At 34.5% G+C, this 15,148-nt stretch overlaps 1 protein-coding gene across 9 annotated transcripts in view; it reads left to right on the top strand.

The window, feature by feature from the left end:
• The first annotated feature begins 703 nt into the window (after nucleotides 1–703).
• The window catches only part of LOC105339494 (uncharacterized), a 63,763-nt gene continuing 49,318 nt past the window's right edge, over nucleotides 704–15,148 (top strand). For all 9 annotated transcript variants that reach the window (XR_010714384.1, XR_010714378.1, XR_010714383.1 and 6 more), the window contains exons 1-5: nucleotides 704–858; nucleotides 1,250–1,447; nucleotides 2,359–2,471; nucleotides 3,845–3,977; nucleotides 8,973–9,080. Coding sequence is in view for 2 of the 9 variants with exons in the window: in XM_066086072.1 (XP_065942144.1) it covers nucleotides 801–858; nucleotides 1,250–1,447; nucleotides 2,359–2,471; nucleotides 3,845–3,977; nucleotides 8,973–9,080 (610 nt within the window). In the remaining 7 variants the exon portion in view is untranslated. The remainder of the gene's footprint in view (nucleotides 859–1,249; nucleotides 1,448–2,358; nucleotides 2,472–3,844; nucleotides 3,978–8,972; nucleotides 9,081–15,148) is intronic.

Here is a 15,148-nt window from a genome sequence, read left to right as displayed (position 1 = left end):
GGAATGTTGGCGTAAAGGGTGTAAGGTATAAGGTTGTGGCGCGTTGTAGGCCGTAAGGTAAAAACGAAGGGTAGGTTTGCCGTATTCCCGAAGGTCCACCAGTATACAGGTCCACCAGTATACAGTTCCAGAGAAATAAACAGGCAATTGATGCAGGATTCCGAATTTATTGGACGCGAATCAACGATGGCAACAGTATAACAATTTAACAAGCAGACATATTACAAACAAGTCAGATATGGCCAGTAGTGGCCTCCGGACTCAAGACTCTGGGTGAGTCGGACGTGGCCGAGGCTGGCCGCCGTACTCCAGACTGCCGATTGACAATTGTACATAACTATTTATAAGAATCTGAACAATAAGTATAAATTGACAAGTGATGACATACATAAGTAAGCTGAGTGAAAGGTTCACAGATATGAAATAATTAAATAAACTCAATGAGTCTTTGATGTCCAAGAAATGAAAAACTGATAATTGCACATTGTTGTTTTAAGACATTAACAGTCCTTGAGACATGGCACTCTGTCTCTTTGGAATCACATTAAGAGTCCGAAAAGTGTCAATCACTAAATAAATAACTTTGTAAGAAATAAATGGTGAGAAAATATTACGAAACAGATGTTGAATTTTAAAAGTAAAGTCCAAAATGAAGTTATAATTAAACAGTAAATTTTGCACGGTGATATTAGTGTGAGGAAATGTGATTTTCCGTTTTCTGGGTTCTAAGTGGGGTGTTAATCATATAAATGTGCAACAAAATTGCATGTGTTGTAATCCTTACACAATAACGAATATACATGTATATCATGGATTGGTACTCGCGATATCTTTATTCTATTTTGCTATCCGTTTTAAGTGAGTATTATATTTTAACAGTAGTTAACGGTTCAAGTTTCTAATAACGAATTTTATAATTTTATAAACAGTGAAGTTGCAAATAAGACATTTTATTATATAGTTAAATTTTATACACTAACTTCCGTGTAGTGAATTTTGTTTGGTTAGTCTATTATTCACACATAAGACCCGAACGTCACCATTTTTCCTCGAGTCAAAACTCAGTTTATGTCTAAGTATCGAACTCAGATTTATGAACTTTTCTTTTTAAGATCTAAGTTAAGGACTGAGTTAAGTGATCTACCAATTTTGGTGAAACTGTGAAACTAAAATATATTTTTGATCTATCAGTACTTTACAAGCTCATAATTTTGAAGATGTGGAAGTTGTTTAAATTCTTATATTGCAGACGTGCATTCATCCGCAGTGGTACTTAAAGATGTGTACCTTAATTGGAAAGAGGCTAATGAAGCTTGTCAGTTGATAACATTTTCACAAGTGAAGACAGAATATGAAAAATTTATAAACGAGATGGATGGGGAAACCTCTCGTGGTTCTGGATACTGGATACAAGACGCAGTGACGGAATTCAGTGTCGTGAATAAAGGTACCAGAATCACAAACAAATTAATGATATTAAGTGTTTATCCCCGGTTTCTGTGGTGCTAAGCGGATAAGGGTCATCGACTCCCCCTGGATGGGACACCAGTCCATCGCAGGTTAACCCCCAGCTTAAGCAGGTACATGTACCCAATTCCAGCTGGGTGGACTGAGACTATGTAGATAAAGTGCCTTGTCTAAGTGCACAACACACAACAGCAAGTGACCAGAGCTGGGTTAAAACGAGCGACCTTTCGGTTACTGGCCCAACGCCCATAACCACTGAGCCATGTGCTCAACTTAAAATTAATGACATACATGTATATTCTCAATAATGCAACATTGAGAGGGCTATACACATGTATATTATAAACAATTTAATCATCAGACCTCCTTTAAAATTTGAAATATGATTTACTTAAACTATTACTTTTTCCTTTATTTTTATAATATAATAGAGTTCTTTTGGAGATCAATACAGTCTAAAATCGGCCATGACCATTGAGTCCTCTTAAACGAGGCACATGGATTTTTAGAGCGTGGTCTAAGTTATGGAACTTGTACAATCTCAAAAGTATTTTTGTTCAATAAATTAAAAATATGTTCAAATCAAATCAAATCACTTTTTTTTATAACAGGAACGGAAATGAGCATCATTAATTTTAAGGTATTTCGTTAAATGAAAAGGGGTTTTCCTACTAAAAATTCCCAAGTATGTAAGTTGATTTCAGAAAAGGTTGATTCTAAATAAGAAATAAATTGTGCTTTTATCTTCAGAATCTCAAGGTTTAACTCAACTTTTCATATTTATTACTTTTAGTACTGTTAAAATAGATTAGTTGTCAATATGTCTATTTTGTTCGATACTGTAACACAGATTAAACAAAATATAATATTGTTTTCAATTTTTTCTTTAAGGTTGTCAGAAGAACGTCAATGTTTTAGGCTCTACAACGATTGAAAACAACAGGCTTTTAAACTGCTTTCAATTTTGTCAGAACAATGCCAATACAACGACCATTGGAGTAAAGGTTTCATGTTAATACATGTAGCATCCTTAAATTAGATATAATTAAGTAAATTTGATATTGATGACTATTACTTTTTGTTACTTTATCCGATCCAATCTAAACACATATTTATATTGATAAATTCTTAATCCATCATTAATCAATCAATTCTGAATATCATTCAAGATTGTCATTGAAAAACTTCTCTTTGAATTCGATTCGATTGCTTCTATAAGGTCACCATATTTCGCCGACCTTGATTTCAAGACCCTGTATTACATGTATCAATTTAACAAAAAGCTAAAATTGTCTTAACGTCACCTACCTGTAACACGACCCTGTAAATGATTCACAGTATTGCTATTCACAAATTAAATCGTCACGGTAACCAAAATTAAACTTTTACAAAAGTTCCCCTAAACAAAGAACATTAGCGAATTATATGGCGCAGATGCCTATTAGTTAATCGTAAAATACAATTATGAATATTTTCAATACATTTCATTGCTCTAAGAGCTTTATATATTAAAAAAAAATCATGCAAAAAATTTAAACTAGTATATTCTGTTTAAACGTAGAGAGAAAAAAATTAAAAATTCTAAATTAAGTTTTGACGATATCGTATCTTCAACTTTAAAATGCTTAGTTCTTTTTAGCAATCTTTGTCCTTCAAGCACAGATATCCATTTTAGTCATATGAATTGAGGTTTTTAAATTCTAGTTTATACTATGTCCACGAACTTTTTTTCTTCTGAAACATTCACATGTTGCATAACAAATAACGATTCTTATGTACGGTTTAAAAACTTATTAAACTTATTAACTAAAATTATTAAAAATTCTTCGTTTTAAATTATACTTGACTGGCCTCATGACAAAAATATGATATCAAAACGCTTGCCACTTGTAGAAAAAATGGGATACTTATTATAATAACGCATTATTGAAATTCAATACACCCTAACAATGTATTGTTTTTTTTTTTGTTTTGTGTGCGTTTAAAGTTCAAGTTTTATGATGCAATGTCATGATGATTTAAACCGAACCAGAAGGATGAAAGTGACAGTTTTTTTATAGTCTCTAAACTCAAATTTCACTTGCAAAACGAATAAAGAGAATATTATTAAATAGTTCTTCTTCTGTAACGTTATATTGAAAGAATTTCTTTGTCTCGTTTTTTTCTGCAATACAAGCGACATTGAAAATGTGTAAACCAACAGAAAATAGCTCAATATTTAATTAATACTAGTTACTAGTAAATCTTCAAAAGAACAAGTGGATTTGTGCTCAATGGGTTAGTTTTGAGAAAGCAATAACAGCTGTATAAAGTACGCAACTTAATTAAATATTGGAAGAATAAATATAGTATGCTTAAAATATTTTTGTACTTTCAGGGAAACAATTGTTCGTGCTTGGCATCATTGACATCTGACACATATTTGGCCATTGACAACTGTGATATTCCATGTGTTTGGGAAGACAGACTGTGTGAGATGGCAACAGTTTTTTCCGTTTTCAAACGACAAGGTAAATAACCATTTCACAATAGAAACACCGTACACTTTAATTGCACAACTCATGATAAGACAATGTTTCTTAACAATCCACACAACAAGCACATTGTGATTTTATTTTTTTATTGAGGGATGTGAAATTATGAAAAAAAAAAGATTTATTAGAATGAAAGTAACTATTCATCGCTTCAATAAAAAAAATCAAATAATTGACTTCAAAAATTGACTTGTGTAGGGTTAGGTGAAAGTACTTTTAAATTCAATAAATAGTCATATTAACATTGTTTAGCCCAACGGTATACATGTATATCAATCAGAAAACCCTAGAAAATTTCAGCAAATAAGCTCATGTACATGTAGATCACGAATTAACACATTAAGAACATTAATATTAGGACACGAACTGCATCGATTAGCAACCTTTTTTTTATTTTATTTGAAAATCTTTTTATCATTTTTTGAATGAAGTAAATGTATGAATGCAGCAAATTAACTCCTTTAATTGTAATTGGTACAAAATATTTGGCTATGCCAGAAATAAAAACGATTCGTAAAGAGATCAATGTATAACGTGTATTACAAATGGCTTAAAATATAATATGTATTGCTTATCAACAAACATGATGACAAAGATATAATCAAAGTACTGAAAGTACTAAAAAGCGCTAAGCGGGGAAGAAAGTGTTAAAATTATATCGATTGATATGAAAATACATGTAAAGAATCATATCGTTCCTTATTGAGAAAAATGCACTTAATATGTAAAATTGAAATTTCAAATTTACAATTATATAACAATCTGCCTTAAAGCATGTTTAAAAAGAAAATGCTTGATTTTAAAATTTTAGCAATTTCTGGAAATCGAGATCATTTGTAGTAATTTTATAATGATATTGCTAGTCAGATTTCGCTACTGTTTAGCAGAGCTACAGAGTGCATGGTTCTTGTAAAGTGTTTTTTTACTGCGTAATTTGTCCATACTGCACATAAATTAGATCATTAAAAAAAAAATCATATTTGCAAATTAAACGAGGTTAGCTGGTATCACTTTATACAGATTATTACATATGTTTATTGTAGTATTTCACGTAACTCGTCAAAAATTCTGCATTTTTATATAAAACATGGTGTTCATAACTGTAAGATATTACAATTTAAAACACTCAAAACCTATTGATGTTGTAGAATTATTTCACTTATTAGTAAACACCTAAAACACAACTTAATGCATATACCATCTTTTTTTTCTCTCGAAATAAATCATCATGATATGGGTTTTGGAGCACCCGTATCTGATATAAAATAATGACATTTAAATGAAACTTATTGTTAATTTAATACTAGTAGAACAAATGCATCTGTAAGATATTACAATTTAAAACACTCAAAACCTATTGATGTTGTAGAATTATTTCACTTATTAGTAAACACCTAAAACACAACTTAATGCATATACCATCTTTTTTTTTCTCTCGAAATAAATCATCATGATATGGGTTTTGGAGCACCCGTATCTGATATAAAATAATGACATTTAAATGAAACTTATTGTTAATTTAATACTAGTAGAACAAATGCATCTGCATGCAGGATAACTTCAATTTAAATGAGTTCTCCCTACTGCAAAGTTATGGTATTTCAAGAGTACGTCATCTCCAGGGTACGACCTCTCAGCTCGGCGGTATATAGGAAACGCGAAAACGAAAGTGGAAGTAGGTTTAGAAATCTGGCGACAAAAAAGCGCTACAGCTATGCTTAGCGCTTTAAAAATAGGTTATTTTTAAGTATATAAAACGCATTATTATCATCTAGAATATCAAGGCAACAAAATATATACCCTTAGGATTTTTTAGGCGATTATAGTGTTTCAATGTTTAGTACACAGTATAATACTCTTGTTTTTATAATGAAGTGATTTATTTTTGGTTAATTTGAATTTAAGAGGGGTTTATGTTTAAGCATCCCATGAAAACCCCCATATTTTTCATCATACCACAGAAGACAGTATGGTTTGGCCACCTTTCCAATATTAACTTTAACTTTCTTAACACTAATCATTCTTTTTTTCAGTTAGGTAACATTTACTCTAATTTGTTCTGTGAACATTATTTGATCTGGTAAATAGGAATGTTGTACTGCTTTTTGTACTGTATCTGTGGTTTTCCCCTCACACTTCTAAACTTCTGTAAATTTTTTCATAAGTGTTTACCAATTATCATATCATCAACTAACGAAAATCAAAGTCATGATTTCATTATTTATGACTTTTTATCAAAGTGCGTAAAGTGTCTCCACAACATAAAAAAGATGTTGGTGTCTCTTCATTCGCACTTCTTTTTTTTTTTTTGATCTTGTTAACTTGGTCGAAACATTAAAAAAAACCTAAAGTGAGTTAATTTTGTCAAAAACTTTGAAAAAAGTGCGTTGTACCTCGTTAAATCTTCATGTACCCTAACTCCATCACCATAAGAAGAAAACATCATGTGTTACGATGAAATTTAATTTTTTTTATAAAATTATTTTCATAAGTTTTTTCTTGAACTAATTAGCCTTTACCTGCAAGTCTGTTTTACAAATGCAGAAAAAACAGTGAAAAAATACCAGTTTTCAAAATCTATGTGCGACATACCTAGTATTGCAAAATGTAAACAAAGGTACATGGCATATTGCGTCAGAGGCACCTTGCGAGGCAAGGTAGAACTCGATCATATCAAGTTCATTATCATGTTCATAAGTGAGCATAGAAAAAAGGATCTATCAGTAGTTATGCCAGAAAATGCACAGGTAATCATCGCAATCAGTAAAACATTTTCCAGCTTGGCGTCAGCGAGCAATAACGGTGCAGAGCGCAGCGGTGTTCGGACGACCATAGCACATATCAATGTTCCAAAAAACCCACAAAAGCATCATCCAAATCATTTATCAACAATTCTGTTTTTCACAGCTGTTCGATCAATGTAAATGTGCATCCGGAGTTAGAGTAATCAATGTGTTAAAATCAACAAGTCCTAAATAAAATCACTTTGCGTGTTAATAACATGATTTTATAATTGTTTGTTTCTTATTGATTCTTGTTATTTACAATAACTTTTGCTAAAATATATATTTGTATTTAAAATTTGATTAACAACATTGACAGTATATCTGTTTTGCTCATCGAGAAATGAATCTAACAGGTGCATAGCAAACATTTTAGCTCACCTGAGCTGAAAGCTCAAGTGAGCTTTTCTGATCACATTTAGTCTGTCATCTGCCTGTCCGTCCGTCTGTCTGTTCGGAAACTTTTTACATTTTCGAATTCTTTTCAAGAACTATTGGGTCAATTTAAACCAAACTTGGCACAAAGCACCATTAGGCATAGGGAATTCAAAGTTGTTAAAATTAAGGTACAAGACCTTTCTCAAGGGGAGCTAATTAGAAATTATTGAAAAAATTTGAGAAATTTTCAAAAATCTTCTTCTCAGGAACCATTCGGCCAGGAAAGCTGAAACATGTGTGGAAACATCCTCAGGTAGTGCACATTTAAAATTGTGAAAATCATGACCCCTGGGGGTAGGGTGGGGCCACAATGGGGGGATCGAATTTTTACATTTGAATATATCGAGTAAATCTTTAAAAATCTTCTTTTCAGAAACAATTTCGCCAGGAAAGTTTACACTTGTGTAGAAGAATGCTCAGGTAGTGTAGATCCAAAGTTGTGAAAATCATGACCTCGGGGGTAGGGTGGGGGTCACAATGAAGGGTCGAATTTTTACATATGATTATAAAAAGTAAATCTTTAAAAATCGTCTTGTGAAAAATTGTGTAGACTTTGGCCCCTTGAGAATTCTTTGGCGTCACAAAGGGTTCAGAGTTTGATGTAGGTTTATATTCCATATACATACACAATTGTTTAGGATCTTTTAGAGAACTGAAATGCTTAACATGTGTTATTACTTTAAAATTATCCTGTTAGAAAAGGGTCTAAAGGTATATGTAATAAGAATATCCAAGGGAAAAAATGCTTTTTATATATACAGGATCTACATGTATTATTCAACATTATCCAGATAGTTTGTATTATGATTCCATTAAGCTGCTTTTATCACACCTATTGTTCCTCAGGTGAGCGATGTGGCCCATGGGCCTCTTGTATATGAAAGTCTTGTGTTTTTAAATTCATTTCTCAATAAACAAAAAAAAGTACATATATACAAGCAATCCTATAATAAACAGTCTGATATGATAAAAAGTCTTTCACAAATACTAGGTTCAAAGTATTTTTGTCCAATACTGTAAATTCCTATTTAAACGCAAGGAATTTATATCCGCGTAAAAATCGCGAGAAGCACCCCTTGCGGATTTAAATTCTCGCCATTATTTTCTGAGAGTTGGGAACTATTAGAAATATGTATAACAATACATGAATATTTTACACAAAATGCATTTCATCGGCTATATTTATTCTTTATTGCATAAGGTACAGCGTCTTTTATTAATAGGAATGCATATCTATCTACCAGTTTCTACAAAAAGTCGGTAATTTGACGTTCAAAATTTAACAAATAATTTTCGACGGTTTGATGGTAAAATATTTATATACTTTTCATATCCAAATGTTACTATAGTGGTATTATACATAAATATGACCTTTGGAGGAATTTACAAAATCGGCTTATACCGTTTCTGCATAAACTGGTCTTTAAGTCTTTGCTTGAAACCATTAGTAATCAATTTAACATTTACAGTGCATCAATTGTTCATTCTAAATGTTAGAAAAACCACAGTTTTCAAATATATAATGCAAACTATCAATGGGTTACTTTTTCTTTGCTGAATAAAAGATGTCTCATGCCTCTTGATATATGATAGCAAATTTTTACTCTTTTTATATACAAACTCCTCTAGAGTATACGTTTATCGAGCTTGGAATTTTATGCCACACATTATTTTAATCTAAGTAAATAAACTTTACAGATCTAGACTGACAATGGTGATATTGGGATAAAATTTTCGTTATTTCTTTTAGAAAGTATTGGCGAGCTGGGCGGTTTTCGAATTGAAGAATGCATCTCTATCTATTCTGGAAGTGTCGGGAAACTTAACTGTTCATCACAGATTAGGTATATTTGTCAAAGTAAGTATGACAAAAAGAGTTAAATAAATTCCTTTCTTAATTCAGATTTACAAGATTTTACTTATCATTCATTATCTCACCGACGAATGATGAAAAAATGCACAAGTTCCGAAATCTGCAATATTTCATCTTCGCTAGCGAAATCTATTTGGGTCACTCCGCTCTCCTTAAAAATTATTGGTTTACTCCGTTCCCCATAAACTCTTGGCAGATTTCATAACGAAAACTCAGTGACAACCTCTGTTTTATGATTGGCTGCAGCTACGAGTAACTGATCCAATCGCAACGTTTAAAACACGTGCTTTATAAATAGTGTCTTTGTAAATAGATTACAATTTTAATAACGTTCACTACAAGTAAGTTATATCCTAATTCGTATAAAATTGTACGTAATTTCTTATCCGAGGCCTGCAAGTCGATGTTGTTTCAAGTTTTCGTAGAGCTTTATAACCTCTAATTTCATTGCATAAAAATGTAAAGTTGCACGGAGTGCAACTCTAGTTTTTTGCTAGATAGCGCCACTGCATCACCGAGTTTTCGTAATAAGATCTACCAAGGGTTTATGAGAAGGGAAGTGGACTGAAAACCTTCGCTAGCGCACATGACATATTTAAAACCGTATGCGAAAATGAATATCCCAAATATGTCAACAAGAGAAATATTTTTCATAAAAAGGTGGTCAAGTAAATATCAGTATTGTGATAAAAGTAAAGGTAGTTTCAAACCTACTTGTATAAAAATACATGTATGAACAATATTCATATGATAGGATTCAAATAATATCAATAAATTGCACCAGATGCCTTTTACTAAACCAAAGAAATACAGCTGTAACCTCACAAATTATTTGCATGTACGAGAAAGTGTTTTTATTGTGACGATCTCAATATTGTTAAAATTTTTGCAAAATTAAATTTAATAGGAAGTGGAAACTTTATTGTTGAAATTTTTACAAAATTAAATTTAATAAGAAGTGGAATACCTTAATTCCAGATAGAATATCTTGAAAATTTGATCATTGTATTATGTAAGAGCGCTAGCAACTACTTTAGTCCTTTTTACTGGAATACGCATGCTCGATTTTACAGTAGGGCATTCTGGAAATACTTCTGTTGATAAACTGTACCATGTCAATTTCGTTTTATCATCTAAATATGATCTGAAGCTTTGTGTTCTGTTATTCAACCTGTATATAAATGCTCAAAAGTATCAGTAGCCCAAAAGTAACAGTGGCTTAGGTCTTACAATGCCGAGTTATCTCTTCAATCATAATAAAAAGATTTCTTTTCTAAACTACATGTACCTTCCTTCCTGATAAAGATAGATTCACATCTGTAAACAATAATTTACATTCGTTAACTATCGTTAAGATTTGTTAATGATAGCTTCACGATCATGAAACTATATTTATCAGATTAGTATGTTTTGTAATGGTGAATGGTTGTTTTCATTGGTAATAATAGTATTACAATGATCGCGTCAACTATGGTTTACAGATGTAAAATATAGATCGTTTACGGCGTTAAATAAAGTTCCACAGATGATAAACTAGGTTTATCTAATGCTAACTATAGTTTACGGACGCTAAACTATAGTTAACATTAGTTTATCACAGATATAAGACACAAAGTAAAAATTTGGGTGGGATTTATTTTAATGTAATTGGCTTATTTGGTCGCGGTGATATAAGAACAAGATTTGGGAGCGGCCGCAGGGTCGTCTCCCCAACAACAAACAAACAAGTGTGGCGAACCCAAAATGGGCTAAATTGTGCACTGGGTAGGTCACAAATGCACAACACCACTCAAAATGCAATATTGGTCAAAGTTCAAAGTTCAATCAGAGGTCAAAGTTCAATCAGAGTTCAAAGTTCAATCAAAGCTGCATCAAAGTGCAATAAAGTTAAATGGGTCAATATCCCATTTAATACACAATTGTATAATTAAACATAATAATTTGCATGTATCAAAGTTGCAATGATGAAAAGCACTATTTGCGCCCCAAAAATGATACACGGTTTAGAAAACACTGTTCCATTTGAGGTGGGGTTTGACGAAAACGCCGGTTCAAATTCACCTCCAGGTCTTTAACTTGTTCACTGCGACTTTGAATGGCTGCAAGTCCAGATCTGGGATTTCACCTGAAGATTTAACACAAAGAGACAGCAGTATCTGATTTCAACAAATCAATGATAACATTATACAAATTTAAAAAAAAAACAAAAGGGGAGGGTTGGTGGGTTTTTAAGAAATTGTTAGGCAAATAATGATAATTTAAATCAGAAAATTTTAACCTACCAGTTTGTATGACTGCCCCTCCCAGGCTCACCATGGTTTTAATTGCTTGGCCGTCAACTCGGGTTCGGGTTTGGTTCATGGCTATTGTGTTTGTTGAATAGCGCCATGTTATCCTGGGTAGGGAAGAGGACCACACAAATTTGGTTTTTGGGAATAATGTTTTACATTGAGACAGAATGTCATGTACCATGGTCAACAGCCGGTCAAGGCGAGTTTTGCCAACATTATTGGCTCCACAATGAATGACAATAATGTGAGGAGGACTTTGCAATTTGAGGCCTTTGAGGTACTTGAGTTTAGGGACAAGGTCCAAAAGTTTCCTGCCACTGTACCCCTGCCACCATATGTTGGCATTTGGAATGGATAGGTTGGTTCCTCCGATTCTTTGTGAGGCTGCTACTGTAGCTTGTTTGATAATGGAAGATCCCAAAATCCACCAATAACTGGATCTGCAAACACTTGGATTAAATTGGTTTGGAATGCAAATATTTTGTTAAAATAATGAGAGATACAAATAGCAAATTAAAATGAAGATCTCAAGGGAGGGAACATGATAATTAATCGCCAACTGTGGTTAGTTGAGTGAAGGGGAATGCTGAATATGCATTACCTAATGTAAGACCTATAGGCTTGTGAATGCCATCGCCCAGAGGCTTGTATGGCTTGTTCTGATAGGCCCTGCTGTGCCAGCATGGTAGCTGCCCCTATCCTGAATGAATGAGATTTGTAATACTTGCTGTTGATTCCCAAAACTTGTAGGGCTTTTGCCAGTACTGATGAGAACTGATAGCGGGTTAGTGGTTGGCCGGAGTAATGGCAAAACAGGGGGCCTGTAACATTTGGCCGGACTTGTAAATATTTCGTCATTATTTTGACCGGACAAAATTGGGTGTCAGTGGCATGTATAGGCCCTAGCAGTGGTTTGTTTGCAGCCTTGTATGGACAAGTGAGCTATGAACATTAAAATGTGATTTGAAGGTGGTGGCCAAAGGATGGACAACTGTTGATTTAATCTAAACTGGTCGAAAGCTTGGAGACCCACAGCGTAAGCTTTGGTAGTGTTACTGGCTAGTGATGACATGAGAAGGCGGTTCATTTCATCTTCAAGAGCACGTTGTGGAAGGATGTTGGTATGGGCTGGGGTAGCTGGTCTGCTTGTAATCTGCCCCACTGTTGACGAGATATTGCATCTGCTATACCATTTTGATTGCCAGGAATATGCTGGGCTTTGAACTGAATTTTGTTTTTTATAGTGACAAGCATGAGTGGCCTAATTAGAAACATGACTCTATCAGATGAGGATGATTGTTTGTTAATGATGTGTTGTCTATATGTAAGATTATTTTTTTTTGTTTCGGAGTGCTTTAGCCCAAATAGTGAATGCCAAAACAATGGGGACTAATTCTAAAAATGTAATGTCATGAATGATTGGTTTGTTTTATCCACTGGAGATAGGCCCACTGCCCTTGAAAATATGAACCGCATCCTAATGAAGCTGTCCCAGAGCTATCTGTAAAAAGGTTAAGTGTTTCTTGAGAACTCCATTCGGAATCCGGGAAATATACAACCCCATTGAAATTGGTCAGGAGGTCGAGCCACATTTGCATATCTAATTTCATTGCAGAGGTTATGTTAACATGGTGATAGGGTTGAACCTTACCAATCATAGCATTATAAAAACGTCTGTTAAATGCTCGACTGCCTGGTATAGCCCTGGCAAAGAAATTAAGTTTACCGACAATGCTCTGCAGTGAATTGGTAATTGTTCTTTTCTGAATATGATGTGTGAGAATTGACAACATTTCTTGAATCTTTGGTGGTCGTATTCGAATTTGCATTTGAATTGTATCTATGACCAGACCCAAGAACACAAGTGATGATGTAGGCCCCTGTGCTTTGTCCTTATTAAGTGGAATCCCCATATCTGTACATAGGCTATGAAAGGTGTCGACTAGCATATGACAATGGTTAGTATCGGACCGACCGGCAAAAATAAAATCATCTAGGTAATGGTGGGTGGTTTCTAAACCTGATTGCCTTCTGACCAACCATTCGATGAATGTAGAAAATGTTTCAAAAATTTTACACGAAATTGAGCAGCCAAAGGGCAACATTTTATCGAAATAGTAAGCACCCCCCAAGAAAAGTCCTAGCAGTTCAAAGTCCCCAGGGTATACGGGTATTAGCCTAAAAGCACTTTTTATATCCTCTTTTGCCAACAAGGCCCCCCTTCCCAACTTGCTAATGGTATTTACGACTGTGTCGTCGGAAGTGTAGGTTACTGTTGTATGTTTAGGGTCTATGTATGTATTTATGCTGGACGACGGTGGGTAAGATAAATGTGTTATCATTCTCCAACCGCCGTCGCTTTTGGGAACTAAACCGATTGGTGAGACATGAATGTTGGGCATTGGTGGTTGTATGAAGGGGCCAGCCATGCGTCCCTCATCCACCTCCTTAGAGATTTTTGTTTGCAAAATATCTGGGTATTGATTGGCTGATACTAAGTTGTGAGAAAAAACAGGAAGTCTAGGTCCTGCATACAACAATTTAAATCCTTCCTTAAAACCAGTATCTAAAGTTTGTGCGGCATGCCTATCTGGGTAATGTTGTAAATAATGTGAAATGGACTCAATGAGGATTGGGGTGCTTCCCAGAGACCAAAGGCTATTATTGTTTGGGGTGTCGAGGGAATTTGGCTGGGGGTTGTTGTTGTATTGGTAGGGGGGTTGACCTTGGTTTGGTGTGTTGAAGCGAAATGGCCTGTTAACTTTGGTTGCTTGTGTAGGTGTACCCGAAGAGCAGGTGTTAGAGGAGTGTGCATTATTGCACCTAAGGCATCTGTGTACATACTGGCAGTTTGGTCTTGTGCATGCACCTTTGAAGTTAATAGTCGAAGCATTTTGTCGCTGTTTACCCTTTTGTTTGAGGTGTAAGTCTGGTTGTATGTGTGGGTCTGGGGTGCAGTGGGTGTCATGTAAATCATCCATAACTCAGGATCAACTACACCCCAATCTGTGTTTTGGTTAATGGAAGCCCTAAGGCGGTACTGTGATCTCTGGCTTCCTAGCCTAATGTCATGCATGTAATTTAAGAATTGTTGTATTTTTTCTGGATGTACTGCAGTGTAAATGCTCATGAAGATAATGAATGCATCTGTCCAACGATCAATGTTTTGAATTTTGTGCTGAGATTTAGGTTGGGCAATTAATTGGCCAGTTGCGTCTATTGCAAAAGTGGATGAAACATGAGATTTGTTTGGATCCCTAACAAGCAATGTCCCCAGGTTAATGTATTTTCCAGATATGATCTTATCCCTAGTGCTAGGGTCAACATAGTATCCCAGGGAAAATTGAGTAGACCCTACAGGTAAGGGCAGGATTGTGTGGTTGGAGTCAAGAGGAACAAGAGTTAAATTACCTGTGGGCACAGGTGGGTCAGTGACCGGTATTGTGCAAACGCTGGTTGTGGGCGCCGCTGACTGTTCAAGTGGGCTTGTAAGTGCCTGTGGGGTTGCCGCCTGCACTACTGTCTGGGGCTCATCCCTAGCCGCGGCGTGGAGTCGAGGTCCCCTGGACGTCCGCTCCGTGGGGGCTGGCCTTGACTTAGTCTTCGGCATAATTTGCGTTGATGGTATTACCATAAAAATATAGAAAAATTGTTAAATTATTTTAAATGAAAGAGTGTCTAACTAAACAACTAAAAAAGTAAATAAACTACTGACACGTAATCAAAAAGAAGCGTGGTCCGATAGCCCACGTTGTAACAATG

Source organism: Magallana gigas, chromosome 5 (genome assembly GCF_963853765.1).
Source record: "Magallana gigas chromosome 5, xbMagGiga1.1, whole genome shotgun sequence".
In the NCBI taxonomy this organism is placed as follows: Eukaryota; Metazoa; Mollusca; class Bivalvia; order Ostreida; family Ostreidae; genus Magallana; species Magallana gigas.
The sequence above is the reverse complement of the archived record's forward strand: the minus strand, read 5'-3'. Positions and strand labels throughout refer to the sequence as shown.